Raw genomic sequence first — 26787 nt, 5'->3', positions numbered from 1 at the left:
TGTGGTACTTTGTGCAAATGCACATGTAGCAACTAAACTTTGATTTGTTCTGTTGTTTAAAAAAAAAAAAGTTTTCAGACTTACTTGTGTGTGAAGCCCAGGACCAGCAGGCTAGAGCACACTAAAGTCAAAATTAGAATTTGAGGAGGTAATTAGCCGATAAGCGTAAGCAGGCGTGTTGAATCAAGATTTGTAACCCCTCAGCGTTGCAGTTTGTCACACGTGCTTCAGGAGCTGCAGATCAAAGTTTCTTCAGATTTCATAGTCAAGAACCCTGCTATGCCTCTTACATTAGAACTGTATAGTTGCAATTATGGCTACAACAATAAAAGCACCAGACTGTGGTTAACAGTCGCCCATTATACTGCTGTGTTCAGATGTGGTCTACTACCCGTATTTTTAGAAGTTTTATGCTGAATATTTGGAGGAATTCTAGCATCTCCCATGTTGTGTGTCACATGACCTCATTGAACAATCTACCCTTTATGACCACGTTTCTATGTATATAACTCATGCCACACAATGGCCGCCTGTCCTGGCTTGGCCTTCACGGGCTCCGAGTAAGTGGGCACTCCTGCTGGCTCTTAAGCCTCTGGCCCATGCTCGGCACCGTCCTTTGATTGGACCACGCTGGAGCAGGGCTGCGGCGCAGCTGTAGCCAGGGCCCGGCCCGCTCAGTCTGGCCACCTGTAGGCAGAGCTGAAAAAGCTCTGTGTCAGGGGGCCAAGGGGAGGGCTTTCTAAGCTCCAGGCAGCCACTTCATGCCCATCCAGCTTGGCCCGCGCCGGCCCTGCAGTCACCAAGCTGGCACCAGGGCTCCTGGGACTACCCGTGGCGAATGTAGAATGTACCAGGGACGAATTTTCTAGAGGGTCATCGTAGAGACAAAAGCTGAATGAATCACTTAAGCTTGTTTTTGGCTGCATCGGCCAGCCCTTTCATTCTTAACTAAAGCTCTGAAAAATATCAACCGCATGAGAAATTCTAAAAGGGAACAACACAGGAGGGTAGAGAAATGATTCACCCAGTCAGGACCAGCCCCCTTGTACATTTACCTGACACTTTTAACCAAAGTGACTAACAATTACAACTGAATACAGATTGAGGGTTAAGGGTCTTACTCAGGAACCCAACAGCAGTAACTTGGCAGTAGTGTGGCTTGAACTGGCAACCTTCTGATTAGTAAGCAAGCACTTTAACCACTGAGCTACAGCAGCCTTTTACGTTACTAGCAGTAATGTGGTGTGTCTTCCACTCAGTCTGCCCTTGTGGTCTCTGGCAGGGGGCTGTGAGCTGGACCTGGCCCGCTTCTTCCAGCTCCTCAATGACATGGGGGGCATGCAGCAGGTGACGGACATGAAGACTTGGGGCCGCCTGGCTGACCTGCTGGGCATCCCGCGCTCGGCCCAGGACAGGCTCGCCAAGCTCCAGGAGGCCTACTGCCAATACCTGCTCTCTTACGACTCGCTGTCGCCGCTTCAGCAAGCTCGGCTGGAGAGGGAGGTGCTGGCCGAGAAGGAGAGCCTGGAAAGGAGAAGCGGCCCGCTGGAGGGCCAGACGGACGTGTCCCAGCACGCGGCACTGCTGCTCCCCCGCTGCGAGCCAAAAAACGGCCTGGTCAACGGCGCCCTGCACCGGTGCGGCCTGCGCGAGCCAGAACCCCGGGGCGGCCGTAACAGGCGGCAGGAGAAAAAGGGGGAGGAGGGCGGGGTTCTGAACGAGCTCCACAAATGCATGTACAAGGTAGTGCATGCAGGTCTCCTCTGTGCTTTCCGCTGCTGTTTTCTTGTTCTTGATTCGCAAATAGCCAGACTGTAATGAGCCAGCGTTTTCCGTTTTCTAACTCCTGTGTTCCTCCTTGCAGGGGAAATCTTTCTCCCTGACAACATTCTACCGGGCAGCCAGGAACACCATGAATATGTGTTTCAGCAGAGAGCCGGACACAGCCGAAGTGGAGGTCTGATCTGTTCAGCCAAAGCACACTAGAAAAGCTCACTACCTTTAGTAGCCTGGTTACAAAGGAGGGAAACTTTAAACGCTCGATTAAAGCAGCTCAGCTCAGCTTTTGGTCAGCAGATGGTGGAACAAGAAACAATTTTCTTCCTATTTTTTTTGCGTTTCCAGTGGAAACATGAATAGCTTGCTGTTGATGACATTCCACACTTTTTTTGAGACCTCTGTATTGTTTCCCCTCTTGGGGGAAAGAAAAAGAGAGAAGATCACTGGTGTTTATTTAACTATTTAACCACCTTGCAACCTCATTTCTTCTCTGATCTTTCCCAGCAAGAGTATTGGAGGCTGGTAGAGACAAAACAATGCCATGTTGCAGTGCATTGTGGGCGAGTGGACACAAAGACTCATGGGAGTGGATTTCCTGTGGGCAAGTCTGAGCCATTTTCAAAGTAAGAACCCCTAAGAAGCCATTAGCCAGTGGCCATAGGTTTTAATGTCACACTTAGAGCTGTGTAAATACGTATTAATTTTCACTATTATCAAGAATTTAATTTAACCATTCTGACATTGATTCTTAAAAATCCCAAGACTGATGTCAGAAATGCATTTTTGTCATCAACAACCATCTAAAATGGCACTTCTGATACTCCAAGGGTGCAACATAGTTCGGCAGAGAACTGGTCTAGTGTGCATAATTCACCTTTTACCCCTTTAGTATTCAATTCAGAGCTGTATTGTTTACATGCAAGTTTTTAAGTAGAGCTACTTAATGCTGAAATCACATAGACAGTTTTTTAGTTGTTTATTTACTGTTGCTACAATATTCCACAGTGGTTGTGTGCCTGCTCTAGTTTGACACAAATACACAGAAGTCTAGTGTCTTTAATTATTCTTTATTTTTTTAACTTATCTGGTTTATTTCATTTCACTGTTAGCATCACAGCTCATCAGAAAGAATTCTTTAAAAATGTTCAAGCTACCAGAAGCTTGAATGCAAATCTTTTAGATCCTCACGAGGCCTGTTGGCTAGTTAGCCAAACTAGCCAGTCTAATGTAGTACCCAACCTAATGCCGACAAATACACCACGCTACAATTTGGTCTTTTATGTGCACCATACATTTTCTGAAGATCTTCATCATGAACAGTATTGTAATTAGCATTTGATTCCCAAATGTAATCAAACTAGAGTAAATATTGAAGAGAATAAATATTGAAATATTGAGTCATAACTTGCTAATCGAAATTGAAATGCAAGACATTGGTAGTAAAGAAAGGGGGAAAAAAAGTACATTGAAATTTCCTCATTTGACTTGCATTTGTGGATCTTAAGTATGTTTACTGTGTGGGAGTGGATTGATCCTGGCCAAGCATGAGGTATTAACTCAGTCGCCATGGTCAATATTCCTCTTCTCACACTGTTTAGTGGCATGGTTAAAATACCTGCTCATCAGGTCAGAGCAGAAAAACGAATACATTTCAGTTTGATGTGCTTTTATGTTAATTAAAGTCTGTTAATTGTTATCCTGACGCTTCCTTTAACTTCAGGCATGGATGGAATCTAACAGTCCTTTCCAATAACTCAGGATCCGTCTTGCGTCATTTGGGTGCTGTTCCAGGTTAGGCTGCTCCTCCTGACCTTCGAAAACACTTCACTCCAATTCTTCCATATAGAACCCCTTACCATAGACTTTACAGACATTTAGTTAGAGCTTGCAGTAATGTTAGATGAATTCAGTGTCTTTGGATACGATGGGTGTCTGTTGTTAAAAGCTGAAATATTTTGCGCTGGTTGTTTCTGGTTGTGAACAGGAGTGACCATCCCCTGGCTGAATATAGGCATGGTCTTTTCTACCTCATGTTGGTCCAGGGACCAGAATAGCCTTCCATACATAGATTATCTACACACTGGTGCTGATTGCATTTGGTAAGAGTTTAAATGTTTCAGTCACTCATACTGGAACTAAAAAAATTCTCAGGATATTGTTTACTGTATTTTCCTCTGACAAAAGCAATTCAAAAACTTTAATTATAAGTATAGAGGCTAAGCTGGGTGACAGATTTGAATCCCAGCTGTGTCATGTGCTCCCCATTTAAGAAATTAACTGCTATTATTAGAAATAAAGGATGAAAGGTAGATGGGCCTGACACACAACCTGAGAACTGGGTGATGTACTTTTTCCTGAATCTTATACCCCTGTCACGCTGTTTCCTAGGTACTGTATTCCTGCTGAGGAGAAGTCAAAACTTGACAAAGTAGTACACACACTGCTGCAGGCTAATGGGACCCCAGGGCTCGAGATGCTGGAGAAGAACATTATGGTGAGATGGTGGTTAGGTTCTCCATATGCTTACTCGTCCACAAAGCCACTTCTGTTTGTGAAGAGTTCACAATTTTGGAGGGTGAGACATTACATAAGCAATGTGCTGCATAGTGGAATTACTTTAATAAGTACTGTATTTGTAATTAACACATTACAAATTGAGTACTGTCATTTCAGTTACTATATTAAATGATGTACTTCCAGAAATGCAATTCATCATTTTTTAAGCTTCTAATAAATTCAGGTACACAAATCCAGTGACCTTTAACTATTTATTAGACTTTTATTTTTCAAAATGAATACTCCATGGCAACAGCACCCTTGTATCCTTACCTTCCAGGGTATGTCCTAGTTTTCCCATTGAAGAACCATTTGCTGTTGCTTTTGTTAAATCGAGTAACATGGCAAACTCCCTAAAACACATTTTGTAATTAGTTGCTATGATTATGGTAATAATATTATTTGGATGGCCTAATAAATGTGAAACATGTATGCATTATTGAAATGAGACTATCATCTACTTTGCTCGTAGAAATAATGTAGACTCATTTGCACATTACTCGCAGAAGCCATTTTACCAAAAATTAGTGAAGTGAGTTTGAGTGGTTTGCATTTTATCATGACAGTGAATTGCACTTAAATGCGAACCAAACCTCTCTCTATTCAGTTTCTCTTACCCACTTCCCTATGATAATGCATCATGCGCTTGGGCACCATTTGAGGCTATTTTGGTAAAGGGACACAATTGTAACACAAAGGTAAAAGAATTGAAAATAAAGACTAAAGTTAATTGAAAATACATTTTTCTTACAGAAGATTTCAAAAAGTACTAACCACTCAGACTACATACATTTGAAGGGACTTGCCATTTACAGAACTGAGCAGATGCCTTTATCTAGATTACCTTACAATTGTGAATTGTTAAGGGCCTTGATCAGGGGCCAGCAGTGGTAATTTGGCAATGGGGGGGCTTGAACCAGCAACCTTCTGCATACCAGTGCAGTATTGTAACTGCTGAGCTATCCCTACCCTTTTTTGGCACATATGCATACAGATGTGACTTAACCCAAAACCTCCCCATTGGTTCTCACAGATCTCTCCAGAGGTGCTTCGTCAAGAAGGTGTGAAGGTGCACCGGACGGTGCAGCGAAGCGGCCAGTTCGTGGTGTGTTTCCCTGGGGCCTTCGTGTCCAAGGTGTGTTGTGGCTATAGTGTGTCTGAGACAGTGCATTTTGCCACACCTGAGTGGATGACGCTGGGCTATGAGGCAGCCAAGGTGAGTGTCTCTCTTAAAGAAGAAAGGAGAACAGCTTTTAGCCAGTAAGCTAAACGGATGCAAATGCCAAACCGTTCGGCCTACTTTGCGTTTGGTAGGACTGTGGTTTTAGTCTGCTCTCGGCATGGGCGTGGGAGAACTCCTGCCCTTCTGTCTCACCTCCTGGCCACGGCTGCTTTGCAGGACCTGAAGAGGAGGCGTATAGAGGAGCCCTTCTCCACGGAGAAACTGCTCTGCAAAATCGTCACGTCGGAATGCAAACAGGAAAACAAACATCTTCTGAGCGCAGCTTCCTCTCTTATCGTAGATCTCAGGTGGGCTGTAGTACCTGCTTGATGTGTTTACATGATGGAGATGTGGGCAGGTCCACTAATCCAGGAGATCTGTAAGAGAACGTTCCTTCTAAGACAAGAGCACCCATGTTGCGCCCATTTGTCTGCTCTCTGTAAGTTTTTAGCTGTAAGGACTGAAACCTGAGCACCCGGACATCTCTCCACTGATTGTGGACATGGGATGGTCAGGCTTTCAGACAACTGTCTCTTCCGTGAACAGGGACACAGAGATTGGTCAGCGGCAGCAACTTTTCAAGGCTGGACTGCGGCTGTCTGCCCGCTACGGAACACAGCCGGACAACCAGTCTGCCGTCGAGAGGAAGAAAACACCCCGCTCCCGTCTCACCGAGGACACGGCGGACCGGCGGTGCCAGGTGTGCCAGCACCTGTGCTACCTCTCCATGGTGAGTCTGACACTTCTGGGCAAACTCTGCAGGGCCACTAATTTCAATCAGGATAAGCTCACAGGAATTTCAATCAGGATAAGATCACAGGTTTAGATGTGATGAGGCTTAATCCTGCCAAGATCTGACAGGGATTGGTGCAGTCCCCAAGAGTGTGGCCAGAGTGATGTTCAGAATTCTCCTCAGACGTGGCTCTCAGCCTCATCACTGTGACAATCCCCTCACTGATTACAGCTTCCTTCTGAACAGGTGGTTCATGAAAGCGATAACGTGGTGTTCTGTCTGGAATGTGCCCTGCGATACATCCAGAAACGCAGGTCCCCTCGAGGTCTGAAGATGATGTTTCGTTACACCGAGGTAGTGCACAGTCTCTCGTCACCGCAAGCGGATCTACTCAGTGTCAGCGTGTGCACTCTGCTTTAATTACGGCTACTTTTTGACCTGTTTGCAGGAGCAGCTAAACGGTTTGTTGAATGGGGTGTGCGGGAAGGCTCTGGAGAGGCCCGGGGACAAGCGGAAAGGGGCCAGTGCCTGCACTCCACCAGCCAAACGAAGCTCCAGAAACAGGAGCTCAAGCCAGGTCTCCCTCTCACGCTTGAAGAACTCATCCCGGTCATGACCAAACTGTCAAAAACCATTCCCCCCCGCCCCCCTTCACGTCAGTTAGTACAGGGCATTCAGTCACCCTTCAGACGGAATGTTCCTACTACCTGTGCACCATCATGATTAAAAATACTAGTACGTCAGAGCTAGTGTGTAGACACGTGCTGCTACATGGCGCTTTCGTATTAGGTATACATAGTTGCTAGCAAGAGTTGTCACGGCGATATGAATGTATCGGGGGTGAAATGTAACACATCGTGTACACATGCGCACACGTTACGCCGTACTTATTGTGTAAAAACTCAGTTGCTAGGGCCATCTGACAGAAAAGAGACTGGGGAGTCTGATCACACACGGAAACCTTTTTTGCACTAGTACTGAGATTTTTTGTTGAGTTTTCTTTTGTTTTGTTTTTTGTAGAGAATTTTTGCGTTGTTTCGGCGTTCAATCAAATATAAATACACATATACATAGATATGAATAATATATCCTATACTGTACTGTTTGTGTTTTAACTGGTGCTGTAGTGTCACATCTTCCATCAACCCTCCCTGGCTTCTTTCTCTTGGGCTAACCCACGTGGAAAGTTTTATGGAACATCACAGGCCAACATGGATGACCATGCAACCCTGTAATGTTAGAGGAATTGTTATTAGCAACTTAGAAAAGCTGAAGGCTTGTACGTAATACCTTTATACCCTGTAGTCAATCAGTGAGTGTTACCATGGCTTTGTTTTTACCACACGTTCTGCTGGGCAATTGAAAGGCATTCGGAACTTGTCACTAATTTTCAAAGCACATTTTGAGGCCTTTTTTCAAACAGACTCAATATGAAATAAGCTAATTTAACAGTGGCAATATCAAGGTAATGCCCAGAACAATTTGTATTTATATTTTCAAGAGCAATTAGATGTACTAAAATTGTGAAAAAGCACTTTCCGTTTTGCCATAAACACTTGCGCCTCCGGTTCTGCTTTTGTGATTGGTCATTACTATATAGAGTATTTTGACATTAAATCATGTAATTACCCCATTTTTAAAAAGAATATTCTTCTGTTTACATAGAATATTTATTATAACATCAAAAAATATCTAACACAAATGTCCCAAATATGTTTATATGCCAATAAATTTCTTCACCTAAAATTGAGCCTATCGAGAGAGAGGCCCCCCCAACAAGGGTTTGGGCGAGAAAGGTGCGATGAAGAAAAAGCCTTACTCTCCTTCCGCTTTCTTCGTCTCTACGAGTTAGATGTTCACAGGGTTGCTGTTGTAACATATGGGGGAAAAAAATAAGTGCTGCTTAATCACTGAAGAAGTATGTAATAGTGGTGATCCCTAGTTTTTTAGCTTTACTTTTTTATTCAAAGGGAAAGAAATCTTTTACCTTCAAGTCGACCATGTAGTAGCTAGCCATAATGCACTGACTGTAATGAAGTCCTGTAGTCCAACATGGTAGTTGCTCTCTTCCAAAAAGACTGGTGTTTGAGCATTGTAAAATGAAGTGTTTCCAAAAATGTGGTTGTAAACTTTTTATAGCCTTAAAATGTTTTTGATCACGTTCTCTCTCTCTCTCTCTAACCCCTCCCCCTTCCCGTTTTCTACAGTCAACCTCTTGCTTGGCTTATGTTTTATTTATAAGCGCTGTCCTCGACCTAGTGTTGTTTTGATTACTGGCCTTTTTTTTTTTTACTTTTCAGGTTTGTATAATTTTGTTGTAATAAACAAACCATTGTTGATCCTTCCAGAAAGGTTCTAATATCATTCTGAATATGGGCAATAATAATAATAAAATTAGATTTTTTGCACAGGAATATTTGGCATGGATGTGGATGGAGGCTGGCACCAACTTAAGATGTACGCTGTTCTCGTTTAAAAGGTCCGTTTGTGATTCAGCTAAACTTTAAAAGACAAACTTGGCTCAATGATTGCCAGTGCCAGTTAAACACTGCCAAACATACTGAAGAAACGACCAGATACTGAAGAATCTGTTTGTGAACAATGCAAAGCCGTAGTAAAGAGTGTTTCTGCTGCCAGTCTTCCTCCGTTCGGATCTCGGGGCATTCCCTGTACCCGAGCCGCCTCTGTCGTCGTGTGCCACTTCAATGGTTTGTAAAATAGCAACCCTAGAAATTCAAACACAAGCTATCTAAATGTTGAGACCTTTTATTCCAGCATTGAATAAGACACGGCTTTGCGAACATTTCCGCCAGGTGACCAAAACTCTTCTGCCAGTCCAAAGTGGATTTAACTTCAGTCAAATTAAGAGCATTTTGAATTGCCACACTGGAAAAGCCTTGAATTTCATTTATGCCACAAATCTGAAAAAATGTGCTATAGTTCACCAAACACACAATATATACATTCGGCTGTGTGTATTTTAGCAACACTTGTGACTTAATAGGAAAATCTTTATTATATGACATATAATTTTACATTGCATGTTGTCCATACAATACTTAGAACCTTGTCATACAATGAACAGTATAACTTATAAGCCAAATCACAGTGCTAGTAGTAATCCAGAAGTACTGTTCTCTAAGCTGACGGCAGGCAATCCATCTCCAAGTGTCACCTCCAGTTCAGATGGTGTGTGCATTCCCAGAGAGGCCCTGAACAGCCCTCCTCCTGACCTCTACTGAAGGAAGGTCAGCAGCCTGCTGGATCTTCAGCTGGACCAAGCCTCGTCGCGGAGGGCGGAGTTACTTCGCCTGCGACGCCACCCAGCAGACACTAGGGGGCCTGCGTGTCGCTGTCGTCCGAACGGTGAAGCCGCTCCTGGCCTTCGGCGAGGCCCATGAGGGCTGTGTCGGCCTGTACATCTTCGTCATCGGACTGCACCAGCGGGACGCCTCCGGTGGTGCTGCTCTGCTCGCTGCCTTCGTCCTCCTCTTCGTCGGGGCCCTCAGTCGCACCACTAGACGTGTCTCCGCAGGACGAGGAGATGGAGGAGGTGGTGCGGCCTGGCTGGGAGCACCCGGGCACCTTCAGGCTGATCTCGGCTGGAGAAGACTCCACTCCAGGGACTGCACCACCCATGTGAAGACAGAGATAAACAACACGGCTTTACCTCAAACATGACAAACAGGTCGTGTGTCTTACTGGAGCGTTTAGCAGATGCTTTTAGCAGATGCTTTTAAAGAAGTGTACATTTCACATACTTTTTCATTTTTAATTTTTTTAATTAGCATACTATGTGCTTTAACAGTTCAGGAACATATGAACGTGATAATAGGGGTAAACAAGAACGCCTGAAACTCCACAGGACCTTCAGTCAAATAGGTGAGTGAGCAGTTCACCGACGGGCCTGTATCATGGTTTCACCAACACTGGAGAACGCACATAAGGAGAACGCACGTGTGGTTGGAGACCCAGCGTTGTTCTCCTCAACATCAGAACTGAGGAAGACATCCAGGGCCTCGTGGTCGGACACGTCTGTGAGGTCCATCTGTTCCAGCATGTCTATGTTCACCTCCATAGAGGACATGCTGCCTATGGGGTCTGCCCAGGGACAAAAAAACGTCATGGTGTTCATTCTGTTATGGTGTTACAGGACCCCAGTCATCAGACAGCAGTAACAAGGATGACAGAACAACCACCTAACTCCTCGTCACACAACCACAGTTTATTTTTAAGACTAATAGAGACATCGAGAAGCAACAGAAGTGCTCTCCAAAAAGAAAGTCTCACAGAAGGGCCTACTTGGATGGCAAGACCACTGGGTGTTTCGTTCGCTTACAAAACTGATCAAAACTACACACACAAACACACACACACACACACACAATGCAGACACTTCATACACAAGCATGTGGCAGGGAGGAAGTCACAATTCAGGCACGCAGACTGACGGCTCAGAGTGGACGAGGCAGCATGTGTGGAGAGGCACGAGAAGGTAGGAGGAGAGAGTGGGAACGAGTCGCGGCGCTAGCGTACCTCACGCAGCAGGAGAGAAGGGCCACAGCGTGAGGCAGGAGGGAGACGGGAGGGAGGAGACAGTGAGTTGTACCGGCTCTACATCCTGACCCCCAGCTCCATTAACTCTCACTTAACACAGCAGTAAACAGCCTTGAATATTTATGGCAGGAACTGCACTGCATTTTGCCCAGCAGTCTGTAGTCCACGACCACAGCCTGTGCAGTTCTCTCGGGTCTGACGGACTCCAGCCGTGGTGTTCAGATTCGCAGGCTACAGTGTTAGTTCCATGGTTAAAGAGAAAGCTCTCTGATGTTTTTTTTTTTCCTGTACTGCCTGACAGAGGACTGCAGAGGCTAAAAGAGTGGCTACGAGAGTGGCTGTGTGTTCAGGATAAGAATACAAATGACGGCAGAACAGGCGTGTGGTATGTGTGAGCGCCTCACCTCTCCTGTCGGCGATCTGGAGGTAGCCCGTGGAGATGTACTGCTCCATGTCTTGCTGAAACGCCTCCTCAAAATACTTCTGCCTCTCCTTCAGCTTCAACTGCTGCGCCTGCTCCATCGCCAGGACCTTCTGGGCATGCTCAGTGTCCAGCTCGGCTGGTACGCGTTACAGAGAGAGAGAGAGAGAGAGAGAGAGAGAGAGAGAGCGCGAGAGAGAGAGAGCGAACATGCGAGAGACAGTGCACACGTGCACGAGAGAGAGAGAGAAATGGAAAGAAGTAGAAAGGGAAAGAGGAGAGACAATGCAAAGCAGAGAGAAACAGAGGGAGGTTTTTACATGTAGGAAAATGACACTGGCAGGCAGCACTGATCACTGCAAAGGGCGGTCCGCGCTGCACGAGACACAACCCGCTATTCCCCCGGCTGCAGCCTTGCATAACCTGCTCCCCGAATGACACGTCGTAGCCAACACAATCTGAGTACTCAGCAGGCCTGTCCTTTACGGTCATGTCACCTCGCTGTTACCAGACGAACTGCCAAGCGTGATGTCACAGTGGCTGTCTTAAGTGTCGCTGCCTCTGTCCTGCTGTCAGGATGCAGGGTGCCATCTGCCTGTCTGCTCAGTCCTGTGCGACCTGCAGCATGTCATGGTGGGGAGTGGGGTGGGCGAGTAGAAAGACGTGCAGCGGGTGTGAGGTTTACGGGACCTCCCCTGAGCCAGACACTTGTTTATCTACTTTAACTCACAGGAAGACAGCGCAGTGACAGAGCAGGAAGCAGGCCTTTGCTTCCTAAGTGTGAGGCGTTGAGAGCACGCCTTGCACAGACATCCTGTGAAAAAGATGCCGAAATTCACGACTCGCAGGGGGAGGGTTATATGAGTTTAACCTCACAAAAGGCACGCTCCTTCTGCCTCATGCACCCATGAAAAATTCAGAAAAAAGTTCTCGTTGAGAAAAAAAGGTCACTGTGTCACTATGTGCAGCTGTCAATCCACCGCCCTCAACCCACCACGAAAGTGGCGCATGGCAGAGGAACGCTGGCGTGTTGGGGCGGTGTGGTGGAGGAACGCTGGCGTGTTGGGGCGGTGTGGTGGAGGGACGCTGGCGTGTTGGGGCGGTGTGGTGGAGGAACGCTGGCGTGTTGGGGCGGTGTGGTGGAGGGACGCTGGCGTGTTGGGGCGGTGTGGTGGAGGGACGCTGGCGTGTTGGGGCGGTGTGGTGGAGGAACGCTGCCGTGTTGGGGCGGTGTGGTGGAGGAACGCTGGCGTGTTGGGGCGGTGTGGTGGAGGAACGCTGGCGTGTTGGGGCGGTGTGGTGGAGGAACGCTGGCGTGTTGGGGCGGTGTGGTGGAGGAACGCTGGCGTTTTGGGGCGGTGTGGTGGAGGAACGCTGGCGTGTTGGGGCACTGCGGCAACCGTCCTACCTCCGCTCTCTCCTCTGGGTGGCCCCCTCATCGGGGACTTTCCAGGCCACACGCTCAAATAACCTGATGCTGTCCTGTGAGGGCGATCTCTGACGTGCTAGTCCCTCTCGTCTTCCTGTACGCTCTCTGTACTTCCTCTCAGACCTCAGGCAATGCACATGAATGCAGCTCTGCCAGCTCACTGTAGAAACGTGGCAAAACACTGCCCTCTGACAAACGCCTCTGGTGGAAACAGGCATTGCAAAGACAACCCAGGCAAGCCGAAAAAAGCCACAGCTTCCTGAGAGCGTGCTGCGTACTTTCCTCCATAAAAGAGTACATAACTGGCCTCCAGAATTAAAACACATACTTACTGTGATTTCATTATTAACATGAATCGAAGTGCATAAGTAATTGGACAGCAAAACAGGGGAGCAGCCAATCACTTATGGTCCCCTGAAAAGGGTGTATATATAATGAAAGCGTTAGTTTCATATTCCTATATAGTACACTCACTATAGATGCAAATACCCGTGTGTTAAGGCTGACATAATTTCCTCATAGTCTCTGTTTTGGTCATTTCAAACCCAGAGTGCTGGAGTGCAAAGCCAAATCAACATGACATAGCATCACCACCACAGCATGCCATTAACTAACTCCAGCTAGAACCTACATGGCCTACTCTCCTACTTCTCTCTGCTGTGTACCCTTCACCATATCTCTGAAGGCTAATGGTGGAGGAATGCATGGGGCGACCCTCCAGCAACTCAATAACCCTCACACCAACCGCCCCAAACACTCTATGGAAAGGGGAGCACACGCGTGTGAACACATGCTTGCAAAAACCGGTGCACCCACACACACAGGAACACACGCACGAGCACACACTGACGCGAACACAAACACAACTGCAGACACTGGAGAACTAATGGAACCTGGTCAGACCGCTCCTAGAGAAGCAGAACTGTTGCCTCGCTAGGGGTATACTGGATCAATAACCACAGAGCAGGCGAAACATAGTCGCCATGTGTCTGTAGTTTGTGCTAGCTGTGGGAAGAATGGCACCTAAACAGACCCAGAAACCAGTGCTGCCACCTCCCTACACACCCCCCTCCCTCGAGTACTGGGACGGACAATCCAGCAATCGAACTCAACACGGTGCAGAACACACATGCCCACCCTGCAGTTAGAGGCTTTTTTCTGAGTGCCACGGCCCCTGTCATTAAGAGCAGAATGGGGCTCCATGCACCCCTGGTACCTGTCCAGAGTTCCCTGGCTGCTGTTCAGTGGCAAGTCCAGCCCAGGTGAAGCCCACGGGCTGCCTGGTTAATGGCTCGGCCTAACGAGGTCACCCACCCCCACGGCACTGCTAATGGCTAATGCGGCCAGCCTAAAAGCAGTGGCGTCCCTGGAGAAGCATGGTGTGTTTTTGGTTTGGGGTTGACACACAATGCCCTTCCCACTCCTAGGAATGCCATTTCTACACATTACTAATACGTCAGTTCAAGCTGAATAGGTTTTATTCAATATCTTCTTTGATTCAGTGTTCATTCAACACACAGAGCCCTGAACGGGACTGCCAAAACAACACCCCACGGTTTCACAGCCATTTTGCACTCCCAGGACCGAAGGGGGTGCAAGATATTACTCTGAAACAGTCCTGACTTCTAAATTGCAGCTATCTGTGAAGGCAGAGGTGAAATGCCACCCAACACAGAACCAGTGCTGAGCTCAGTAACGGAGAACATAGTAAGTGTTCATGTTTCACTGGAGCAGGTGTAATTTTATAGGCTGTCAGTCTCTTTATACAAAGACATATAATTAGTGTGGCACTTACAGCGATTTCTAATAAGAGCTTTAAATGAACTGACTGAATAAAGGATACTTAAAATAGAAAACACATGGAGTATTCTGTATGTGCAGCAGCCAAAGCCTAGCTGGATTTTCAGTGTTATGAAATGGATCAGTAAAAGCCAATTAATTTAACTACACAAAGCATAACTTCCAGATTATTAGAAGTGGTGACGTTCCCTTAAAGGACCAGAGTACAAATTCTAATAAAAACATCATAAAAACTAAGTAATAAAAACTTTCTATGATACTAAACTGGAGTTAGGGATAGCATTTTGGTTAGCAGATGTTAAATAAAAACAAGAATATGACAATATATGAATATGATAAAACACTGCTCAATCCCCAACATCCACAAAAACAAAAAACATTTGCAATGCTTTCAACCTTATCAAAATGAAACTATAACTATGGATGGTGAAAAACTGCAGAGCACTATAACCTGCCAATGACAACCTTGGAGTTTTCCTGTAGTTTATTGTAGTTGTACTAAATCCTCTTAGTACAATTAAAAGTCTCTCATCATTCTACAAGATACATTCTTGGTTTCACCAGGACGCCCTGAATTTTGAGAGACCTTGTGACCTAGGTTACTCACTAGAGTATATTGATGTGTACACACATTAAGTTCAAGTTTGGTTTATTTGTCACATATATAATCATACATAGTCATATTATAACGAATGTTTCAGTACAGTTCTACTGTACATCCTTAGTAGAACTATCCCAGTGTAAATTATACTGCACTTTGGCTAAGGTTAACGTTCACTCACTAGTTCAGAGAACGAGAAAGTGTCTGTAACGTGGGAGGTGCATAAGCTTTCTGACTGTAGAGTAGGGCTATTATGAGATGAGATTTTTACTACTTGATTATTGTGGCCATAAGGATTCATGTTAACTAAACCAAAATATCACGATTATCATCAGTACTCGTATATTGCAATACGCCTAGCTGAGAGTGAGGCTTCTAAGTTTTGCATCAGAAGGGGGAAAGATTCTGGCTAAATAAATGAGTCATTTACTGGACTTTAGAACAGTATTCATAGAACACACTTTGAATGTGTACATTGTGTGTCAATTAGTGCAAGACTAATCAAAATGGGGAAAAAATCCCCACTGATAGTCCCTGGGTCTTTAACATCAATAGCAGGATAATAAAACCAGTGTGCATCACAGAGTATACATTTGCAAAACCGTATATATGCCAAGTCTTTTCAGTGTCATGGATATTAACATGATGCAGAGAGCAGAAAGGTTACACTACACAGCATGTTAATATCCAACCCTTCATGCACCCAAACTAGCAGCACATAGAAGAAGTGACTTCTCAGAAGGGTTTCAATATTTCCTTGGTGGTGTTGAAAAATACTCAAAAGGAACAATAACGGCAAAGCTACGTTAGAACCTCAAAGGCGAATTTGTGAAGCGGCTTGGGAGGCTAGAAGAAGGCCAGAACCTCAGTGATGCTGACCAGCTAAAGTGAGAAGATAGCAAACAGCAGCTGAGAACAAGCATGGGTCCCTCAGAGCCAAGACACACACACACACACACACACACACACACACACACACACACACACACACACACACACACACACACACACACACACACACACACACACACACACACACACACACACACACACACACACACACACACCCAAGATCACCAGGCACCTCGACTGGGTCGGGCTCCAAGCGGAAATCCGCAAGTAAATCCACGACTAAACCTTCCACTTCGCCGAAGCTCGACGGGTCCCTCTGAAAACAACTGCATCTGGGATTCAAAAGAAGCTCGGAAAACAGGATGATTAAAAGTGGGCCTGCCAGGTCGCTGCCGCGTGATGTCTCGTTCGCCACGGCCCTGCTCGCCACGCCACTTGAGCCCCATCCATAGCGGAGTAAACAAATCGTGGCTGGGAACACCTACACAAATTTCCCTTACTGGTGTCCAGAGTTCTAGGCGAGGACATGCCTTTCTGTCTGCCTATGGGAGGTGAGGGGGTGGGGGAAGGAGCCGTCTCTGGTGGAGATGGGGTTAAAGCCGCTCTCTCTCGTCGCTGAACACCTAGAAGCGCTCCTCTCCGTCCTACACCGTGAGTTCAACGCCTGCTCAAAACACGGTGCTCAGAGAAATGGCAATCTCGCGGAGACGTGGGCTCGGATCGTACCATTCAAGGTGCGCGGGTGGATGGGATCTTCAGAAAGTGCTCATGAAAAGATTTGAGGATTACAAATCCCCCAGCATCTTATGTATGTGCGCTGTTACTGAGGTTCTTAACAGCATACTAGGGAAAAATGCCAATATAAAAGCTATCAGAAAACTGCTGAAATTAACATCAGTCCTAAAATCTTAAATATGTTCATTAATAGTGCATGTTGACACAAAGAATTTTATGTGCTTTACAATGCACAAAAACTTACACATTTAAATACAGGTCCTTTACAGAAACACAGTTTGATGGAATTTAACATACACCATGTGACACTACAAATCACATAAGCATAAGTTTTCTGCTTCTCAATCTTAAAAAGGTCACAGAGTCATCTTACGAGTCATGTGGCATCTAAATCTCCGCTGGCTTGTTTCATCCAGCTACGCCCGCAGAAGGCCCAACCTCTGGCCTTTCGTGTTGGCTTTCCAAGCGGCCCTCTCAGGGAGGAGTCACATATTAAAATGCCAGATTTTGCCCTGAGTTGTTCCTTTAAGGCAGGCCCTGCCCCAAGCCTTAGCATTAGCATTATTAGCACTGCACAGAAGGCAGTCCACATCCAGAGGCAGCACCATTACTGGATAAAGCCAGGCGTCATGTACCCCCTCCCCCCCTCCGTCACCATGGCAGCCTCACAGCAGCAAGAATTTCTGCATCTCTGAGTGAGTAAAAACTACTGCTTCATTGTTTATTCATTAAATTCATTATGGATGCGTGGGAAAACATGCAAACGTGTCTTTTTTGAACCACTGGCTGCAAGACTGCAGAGCAGTGAGAAGCTTAAACCAAACATTCATAAAAGGCTTCTTGAAGTACAACGCACCTCCTTGGAGGCTAGTGGGATATTGACAGAGTGGTAAAGAGCAGAGCCACAAAGCCCATTCCACTCACGGGCATACGGCTCCCTCGCCGAGGTTAATTAGTGTCTGCTAGATAATTACTAAACAATTACCAAAACAGTTCTACTCACTGTTGAGCACTAATGAGGTCTGGGAGGCAAATGAGAAATGACAACATCTGTAACAGGCGCAAGACACACACAGATGCACCGCCCCCTTTTTAAACTTCAAGCAAATGGTTCATATGAATATGAACATGCTTTAAATGTCCTAAAATTAACTATGGGTCACACCCACTGGCCATTCATTTCCTTTACCTAGAAATGACACTACAAGAAAAGTAGGGGCAGAGGTTGCTTAATAGTTTACTAGTCAAGGTACTTGATTAGTAATCAGAAGGTTGCCAGTTCAAGTCCCACCACTGCCAAGCTGCCACTGTTGGGCCCCCGAGCAAGACCTTTAACCCTCAATTGCTCAGGTCAGAATTGTAAGTTGTACTCAGTCAGAACTGTAAGTTGCTTTGTATAAAAAAGCATGAGCTAAACGCAGTAAATGTAACGTGATGCTCGGTTTCCCAATTTTGGGAAACTGAGATTTTGGGAAATCTAAACTGTGGCAACATGCACAACCACGAGTTATATATCGCTCTCTTACCTTTAAGGGACTCCAGTTCTTTTCTGCAAAATAAATAAAAAGAAACATTAAATACAGGCTGGGGGATCGAGACTTTAACAACAACTAAACAAAGATGCCAAGCCCGGCAAACTGTAAACGCAAGACAGTTTGCATTCCATGTCGCTGCTAATGTGTCTCAGCGGAGGCAGGAGTGGGAGTGGAGCCCAGCTGGTCCCCAACACAACAGCTACAGCTGCAGGCTTAAAAAGACAAGCAACATGGCGAGAAACAGCAGATGCCATTGGACAGTAGACGGCCAGTAGACCTCCACATGCAAATCAAGGTGTGTTATGCTATGTATGCACTACACGTTGTTTTGGGCAGAGGCTGGTCATATTTCATATTGTAAAAGGAGCCAAAAATAAAAGGAAAACATTTCAGCCAGGTTTTTTCACTCCAGAGAAAATGTCGGGCTCAGTGTAAATCTGCATACTTTGCAAACATGCACTGCAGCTGCACGCTAAAAAAAAAGCAAAATGCAAATTGGTTTTCAGTTCACCATAAAAAGAAGGAAAAGCAGAGAAAAACTCAATCTTGGATAAATTAGCGATAAATAACTGAACGAAACTGAGTGTTGCTGTGCATAGGCTGCGTGACCATTGGTCCCTGTATGCGTGAAAAAAAGAGCAGCTTGTTGCATACGGCCTTTCACTGGACAAGCCTCCCAAAACTGCGTTTATTTCCTAAGAACTATGACTTCATTCTTCTTCCTTAGTCCTGCTGTGGTGTGATACACACACACACACACACACTTATATTCGGCCTGATTACAGTCAAGAGAAGCATTTCTGCTGATAGCTAAAAAAAAAAAAAAAGGTGACGAAAGATAAGTTACAAAGCCAAAAATGCAACATTAGTGATTTTAGTCAAGACTATATGTTGCTGTGCCATGGTGCTTAGTACCAGCAGATTCAATCCCACTCAGTTCCACAGTGAAACAGGAATGAAAGTGGACGTCTGTGCATAACCCAAGATGGATGGTGTGACGGCTACAAGTGCTTTTACTCCCCAGTACCATCCCAATGCCTCGTATAAGGTTTCTAAACAACAGTATTTGTCTGTAAGTGAGAGTAAAGACATTTATGTCTGAACCACAGTAATGTTGTTTATTTCTAAGCGATGGTAATACCATTTATTTCTAAACGACAGTTAATGGCATTTATTTCTAAACACTGGTAATGGCACTTACTTCTAAACGGCAGTGATGGAATTTATTACCAAGTGGCAGCAATGGCATTTCTTTCTTATTGTCGATAATGGCACTTTTTTTCTAAACCACAGTAATGGCACTTAATTCTAAACCAAAGAGGTGACCTGTATTTCTAAACAATGGCACTTAACATTTATTGCAGCATTTACTTTTAACCATGCCGATTAAGTGACGGTGCGGAGGTCACAGAGCTGCTGACCTCATAAGGCGCAGAGCCGGGGAGAAGCGATGGGGAGAAATAAGGGCACGGCGGATGCTCTTCACCTTTTCTTCTTCTTGTAGTTCTCCAACTGGAGCAAGTGAAAGTCCTTGAGGCGCTGCTGCTCACATTGGCTGCACAGGTCTTCCAGGCGCATCAGCTGGCCCTCCATGTCCTCAAACTCTGCCTCCAGCTGGGCTGGGGGAGACACACGGGCAAAGAGCATGACTCCTCTCCGCACGCACACAGTGAAGCCCCATCAGCTGTGCTTGGTGAAAACTATCCACTGGGGTTTCTGCTCTTTCTCCAAGTAAAGTTTATTTTGTAATTAAGGAATTCTAATCTAATAATTGCAAAGGGAATTAAGTGTGTCAGTAGTTTGACAAGCTTGCTAAGGTTTTCAGTGTTTTATGAGGGGTCCTTCTGAGGTTGGGAGACACTGCAACAAGGTTGATTTGTTTACAAGAAGTAAAACAAATAATGGTTGCAAACAACCAGTGCCACCAAGTGGCAGTTCTAGAGAAGTGGACAGAAGTGGGTCTCAGTGGTCGCACAGATGCTAGTAGTGAACTGGCGATACCAGGTCCAACTTTGTAACACTTTCCACTGCTGGTGTTAGTGAGAGGTTAGACAGAATATTTCACAATAAGGTAAAAATCAGGTTCAGATCCGTTTCTGCTGCCAAACATCTGGGTATTTTTTTTTTATAACAGAGGAAGGAATTTCACAGCTGTGATATCTGCTACAACCCTGGAGCTCAAAGGATTTCACATGTTCACCACAGAATTTAAGGCATTCAGTTCTTGTCTGCGACACTAGGCATTGTGCAAAACTCCATGACTTGACCACCATGAATCTGATGAACTGAAGAAAAAAAAAGGTTTTTTTTTAATCCCAACCTATTTTTTGTTTTATCAAGAAACACATTTTGTTGAGTTTATTTAGCTGAGTAAAGATATGAATAATACCTTTAGACACATACGAGAAAAACATCTTATCTGTGCATTGTACACCGAAAAAAGAAATTCCCCGACGTCAACCTCATTACAGGTTATAAACATCTTGCAGTTATACAAGATGAAACTGCAGAGCTAGTAACTACAGCGCATTCGGCTGAGGCCTGTCTTTCTGCGTTGAGTTTCACTCCTGCCTCATACCGCATTGCATCGCATCGCACACGGTAACCCATAGCTTTAGCTGTGCTGCGACGTTCGCCGCCTCCGGCTGGCGCTGATCCAGCAACCGCCTACAGGAGAAGCTGGAGATGACGGCGAGGCCCTAAGCAACGAGTTACCAGATGGAGCACCGCGGGCCCCCTGCCATCGATGCCACCGCATCAGCGGAGGCAGAGGTGGTGGTGATCCGTGAGCAGCTGCCCTGCCTGTAAAGTCTCTCAAGGTGATGGTACCAGTCCACCCTAGCTCAGCAACTCCCTTTGGCTGGGAAAAAACACCAGCAACGAGTGCGTAGCAGCAGTTTAGACAAACATAACTTTCCTACGGATGATGGATCACATAACTAAGTAATGCTGATGGGAAATCAACATTCAGGCTCTATTTAGCAACACTAACAGCTTAGTGTCTGGTCTCTTCAAAAAGATTTAAGAGTGGGAGGGCTCTTACCCTAAAGCTAGGGCACGATGTCTTCTTGGCCTTAATTCTGGTTAGAACATGCCTTGGACAGACTGCATCGTAGGTGCAGGTATGTGTGACATCTCAGTAGGTCGGCTGGTTTACACCAGCGGGTGTTTGCACTCGGAGGGACGGGAGAGGAGGAGGGGAGGAGGGGAGTGAGGGGAGAGAGGTGTGCACCTAGTACTCAGCCCTCAGCAGCCAAACAGCTCTTTTCTGGTATCTGGGTTTTGAGGTCATCCAACAGAACAGATGAAAGCAGTAAAACTCCTTCAAGTGGGAAACCTCAGCAGGTCGATGCAACATGCCGTCAGAGTAAATGGACACACATTAGCCACATTAAGACATCAAAGGAACCCAATTTCTGAACTCCTAAAAGCCCTGCTTGGCTATTTTAAGACCAAGCACTGTGAGGTACACAAACACCAGGCAGGGCTGCCAGCCCATTTGAAATCCTACGTCTCGCTAACCTGTCACCTGTAATGGCCATGCAGGAGATGCAGCGCTAAATGTGCTCTGTGCGCATGTCCTCACCGGTTCGAGCAGTGATGGTCTCCAGGTCAGCCAGGAAGGCAGGGATCTGTTGCAGCTGCTCCTGGAGCTCCAGCAGGGCTCCTCTCCTCCTCTCCCAGTGGGCAGAGAGCATCACCACCTCCCCATCTACCACCTGAGAGACCAGCACCGCGTTGGGGTCACAACACACTGATCAGCATGCAGAAGTCCACAGGCATCTAGATTTTCCTTAAATGAATGACTTACAACACATTTGCTCAAGGTGGCGGATGGTAAATCCAAATAAGGCTTTTGATATTGTCTGTGCTGGTATTGAAAAATCTACTGTAATATCAAAATCTGCAACATATCATATGTAAAATCAAAGAGTTGTGACATCAAATATCAGCCAAATGTATTGGAGCAGTGAAGTCAAAACACTGTTCCATTACTTACTTATGGCAAGACAAACAGGCAATGGTGCAATTATACAACTAGGTCTAACAGCATAACAGTTAGGATTTTAACAGGATTATAGTGAATGATTTTACTACTGTCTGTACAGATGTTCCAAAATCATAGCATAGGCTGACCTGAGAAACTGACCTCATTCTCATCATCACTGGGTTAAGAACATTGGACAAAAGCTTCATCAGATGGTCCTCTAATACATTTTCCCTTTGAAATGCAGTTCCTTAATGTCTTGAACGAATGACTGAATTACATCAAGCATGTTCATTAGATGATCTGTGAGCCTTTTTAACCTTTTTAATATTTAACTCCTGCTGTTCACTGATCTGCACCTGTATTGTCGCTGCTTTAGTTATGTGAGTCTGACTGGTTTACCCATTCCTCGTTCAAATAGAAAACGATTTGTTTGTTCTGGGTTTTGTTGTTTACTGTTTACTTTATGCACCTAGATTTGTGACTTTTTAAAAGCCGTTTAATAAAAGTACATGATATTTTCTTTCTGGGTGTTTAAAGGCTTATTGTATTATTCTGGAATGATGACACTGTGCACTGTATCCACATTTTAACTGCACAAAAAGGGCACACAAGCCTCACAAGAACGACTGTATTTTGCAAAGGGAAACTACAGAAGACATTAATAGTAGAATGAAAAGGACCACACTACAAAAAAAAGTAAACAGAAGCATTGTAGCTTTCTGGTGACAGAACTACAGAAATACAGCTGTAGAAGGAAACAAAAATATTATAAATATAACTGTTTATTTACAAAATCTAAAATCACTAACTGCATTTATATTATGTGGCGGGACACTGGCAAAACACACACTGCTAAGTTATGAAAAAGGGAACTTAGAAATCGGGCTACTGAAAAATGTGTCAAGTTGTGTACTTGCCAATCCACATCCAATAAAGCCAGTATTGTGCCAGCTGAAGGGAAAAATGAAATGAGGGAAAAGAAGAAGGAAAAAACACCCCACTAAACTGGCTCAAGGCAAACAGTGGCTAAAAACAAGGCCTGGCAAAGCGTCCCGGCAAACTGTGGGAAGTGGGTGACCTCGGTGTTGCTGTGTGCAGTTATAGCCATTGAAGACAAGCCATACTTTCATTTCTTTAATTCAGTTGAAATATTTTTGGTTTTAAATAAATTGGTTTAAATACTTTTGTTTCATACTTCTTTTCCATTTTAACCCTAGCTGACAAGACAAAAACATTTTGATTTCACTGTCCCAGTACTACACAAGAGCATTTTGCTTTGCCCACTGACAGTATTACTACAGTATTACTAGTCACTCATACAGAGTGCTGTCATGAGTGTGTGACATCGACATGACAGTATTATACAGTCACTAGAGTGGGGTCATGAGTGTGTGACATCAACATGACAGTATTACTAGTCACTCATACAGAGAGCTGTGATGAGTGTGTGTGACATTAACATGACAGTATTACTACAGTCACTAGAGTGGGGTCATGAGTGTGTGACATCAACATGACAGTATTACTAGTCACTCATACCGAGTGCTGTCATGAGTGTGTGTGACATTAACATGACAGTATTACTACAGTCACTAGAGTGGGGTCATGAGTGTGTGACATCAACATGACAGTATTACTAGTCACTCATACAGAGAGCTGTGATGAGTGTGTGTGACATTAACATGACAGTATTACTACAGTCACTAGAGTGGGGTCATGAGTGTGTGACATCAACATGACAGTATTACTACAGTCACTAGAGTGGGGTCATGAGTGTGTGACATTAACATGACAGTATTACTACAGTCACTAGAGTGGGGTCATGAGTGTGTGACATCAACATGACAGTATTACTAGTCACTCATAACGAGTGCTGTCATGAGTGCGTGTCACATTAACATTTCCATTCGCTCACCTCTGTAGCCTTGGCACATTCTTTTGTTCGCTTATGCAGGATCACCCATGTTTCTTCATACCTACAGGAAAAGAATACTGCTTGAGGGTCTTTAAAATAACTATATACAGTAGATAGACAATGTAGAATTTGCATGGAGTGACTGGTCAGCTTTTAAGATATGCTTCCTCTCAACCTACCCACATCTGCCTACCTGCCTACTCAGTCAGTTTTATGTACTCAGAAATTAATTGAAAGTTTACGCGTTGTCATCCTTTCTGTACGTGCCATGATTACAGTGGCCTCTCATCAATTACACAGTATTTCTTTTTTTTGTTTTTGTATATTTTGTGCACTCCTGCATATTCCGTGTATGTCTTCTAAATGCTAGACATACTGTACAGGACATACTGGGTACAGGAGTCTAATACACTCACTTTACAAAAGACATACAAAATGGTGCCAGCACTGGTAGATTACAGCTAACAAGTGACTCTAAATGGGTTATGCACAGACATCCACTTTCATTCCTGAAATCTGTGCTGGTAATAACCACCATGGCACAGCAACATATAGTTAGACTACTGGTCGTTGGTTTCCATGCAGAGTCTGTTCTGGGCAACCTTCAACAACAGTTGGTTTCCCACTACAGGGCCGCTCTCGCCTTCAGATTTCTGGATGGCAGAACATTTGAAATCCACTCTCTGTGCAGCTCTATCTGATACAACTTTCACCAGTGTAAAACCCACCATTATATTCCTACCATGCCAGTGTCACTGCTGTGTTGCCCTGGTTAGAAAATAAGGTGTCTGACCAACTGTGCAACTCCAGAAATGGGCTATAGTCTGAAACGGCACCTAAAATATAGGTGGAGCTTATTAAGGTAGTGGAGGTCCAAAGTAAGACTTTCTAGGAAAAATGCGTGATTAATGTTTGTCATTTATATATGGCAATGAGAGCAGCACATTTGAAAATAAACACTGTACACTTTTTTGAACAGGAAGGAGAGAAGGACGTTAATATTAAACAGTATATTGAATATTAAACAAATATTAAACAGTTCAGGCTGGCAAAACCCAGGGTTTGCTTATTTATTACACTATTATTACCGACTCAGCAGTTCCACTCCAGCTGAGTGCTGAGGAAGATGCTCTTCTCTTCTAAAACAAATGAAAACAGCTATCAGACAATTTAATCAACAGGACACCTAAAAGACAAGATAATTTGGCCATGCTAGAGTGTGTGTGTGTATGTGTATATATTATATATATATATATATATATATACACACACACACACACACACACACACACACACACACACACACGCGCGCGCGCACACACATTATATACATATATGGATAAATAAACTCCAGTGTACTGAATTTTCCAGTGTACTATCAACAAATTATTCCTTCGCTGTAGGTGGTATTAGCTAAATGTATTAGTGTTTGTGCACAGTCAACAGGCGAGATGAGACATGCATGTTAACATGTTTATTAACATATATAACTTATATAGTTTATTAACTCTACAGTTTGTATAGGCAAATTAGCAGACGACTGAATACCTCTGTTTCATCTTCACTTTGACATCCTTGGATTTGTCACTCAGGGTCTTAATTCTAAGAGGGTTTGAGAAAAAAAAAAAAAGTTTAAACGGTGTTGTGAACCAAATGCATGAAGCCAAACGAAGCACTTCCACGCTGCTTTTATCGTCTAGCTTTGCACTTCCAGTTCCTCATTGTATAGGACAATATGTTTCACTCGAAGCCCAGGACGTTGAAAGGTGCTAAAATGCGCTAAAATACATAACTAACAAATAGACTTAAACTATGCTTAGTGTATCACAAGTATAATGTGTTTGTTCCAAAAAGAATGAAAAGAAAAGAACAGAAAAATGTTGCAGAGCATAACTAACGCCTAGTCACCTGACAGCCAGTCATCTGAAAGTAATACTGCTTCAGCAATACTGTGGGCTGCAGTTGTTAGCAGCTGGCTAACAAGCTAGCTAGCTGGCTGGCTGGCCAACTAACTACATGGCACTAAGTAAATGTCAAGTCTTCGAAGCTTCGCCTGCTGCTGCGCAACATTGACGACCTTTACTAGCAGAAATAACAAAAGGAGATCAACATACCAGAAGTAGCGAGCCAGCTATGCTTGCTAAGATAGACTAGCCAGCTAGCAAACCCATGTATCGCAATGCTCTCTCGGGAATAAACCAAACGCTTACACTGGCCGTCTTTGTGGAAAGTCACATCACAAAGTCGTATGATGATGCTAAGGGTTGACATGGATATCTTGGCAGCTAGAGTATTTTACGATTGAGTAGGACAAAGACAACAAGGCTAACTTAATGACACACTCCTAGCTAGTTAGTCAGCAGAATAGCTACACACCCCGACGTGAAGTCCTGCTGCACTGTCTGCAGTCTCTCTCGGAAATTCTCAAACATCTCGTTTCTTATTCCTCTTATTCGTCGAGACGAAGCAGTCATATAACAAATATCCACTTCACGCAACGTAATCCACGGACGCTTGGGATCCTTTAAAAGAAAGTTAGTTAAGCTATTTTAGGAGAATGCCTGCCATCCCATAACTAGGAATGTCAGGTGGTGGGGCATAATCGTCGCTATGCTAACGCTAGCTAAGATAGCTAGGTAACCTAGGTTACGCTCGAGCCAC

At 44.7% G+C, this 26787-nt stretch overlaps 2 protein-coding genes across 8 annotated transcripts in view; one reads left to right on the top strand and one right to left on the bottom strand.

Annotated features, from left to right (window-relative positions):
* Positions 1-8302, top strand: part of jarid2a (jumonji and AT-rich interaction domain containing 2a) — a 32392-nt gene extending 24090 nt beyond the window's left edge. The window contains exons 8-18 of one of the 5 annotated variants that reach the window (XM_027007247.3): positions 1283-1743; positions 1865-1957; positions 2284-2402; positions 3500-3570; positions 3764-3878; positions 4168-4273; positions 5369-5470; positions 5735-5865; positions 6104-6287; positions 6537-6644; positions 6739-8302. In XM_027007247.3, the coding sequence (XP_026863048.2) occupies positions 1283-1743; positions 1865-1957; positions 2284-2402; positions 3500-3570; positions 3764-3878; positions 4168-4273; positions 5369-5470; positions 5735-5865; positions 6104-6287; positions 6537-6644; positions 6739-6906 (1658 nt within the window). In that variant the 3' untranslated portion in view covers positions 6907-8302. Of the gene's footprint in view, positions 1-1282; positions 1744-1864; positions 1958-2283; positions 2403-3499; positions 3571-3763; positions 3879-4167; positions 4274-5368; positions 5552-5734; positions 5997-6103; positions 6288-6536; positions 6645-6738 lie in introns of those variants that run through there. The other 4 variants (XM_027007246.3, XR_014116978.1, XR_014116976.1 and 1 more) reach the window with 4 other exon arrangements.
* Positions 8303-9040: 738 nt separating this feature from the next.
* Positions 9041-26787, bottom strand: dtnbp1a (dystrobrevin binding protein 1a). Of its 3 annotated transcripts, none has more exons than XM_027007248.3 (10): positions 26503-26787; positions 25675-25728; positions 25215-25265; positions 24127-24187; positions 21807-21939; positions 19707-19839; positions 18212-18234; positions 11252-11407; positions 10233-10391; positions 9041-9916 (listed from the first exon to the last, which is right to left on the bottom strand). In XM_027007248.3, exons 1-10 carry the CDS (start codon positions 26598-26600, stop codon positions 9624-9626), a joined length of 1161 nt encoding a protein of 386 aa, XP_026863049.1. In that variant the 5' UTR covers positions 26601-26787; the 3' UTR covers positions 9041-9623. The 3 variants fall into 3 exon arrangements, with proteins under 3 accessions (XP_026863049.1, XP_026863051.1, XP_026863050.1); XM_027007250.3 differs by having other exon boundaries at positions 10248-10391; XM_027007249.3 differs by having other exon boundaries at positions 10233-10382.

This window comes from Electrophorus electricus, chromosome 14 (assembly GCF_041902795.1).
Source record: "Electrophorus electricus isolate QZ-2024a chromosome 14, ASM4190279v1, whole genome shotgun sequence".
NCBI lineage: Eukaryota > Metazoa > Chordata > Actinopteri > Gymnotiformes > Gymnotidae > Electrophorus > Electrophorus electricus.
This window is presented reverse-complemented; position numbering and strand designations above follow the sequence as displayed.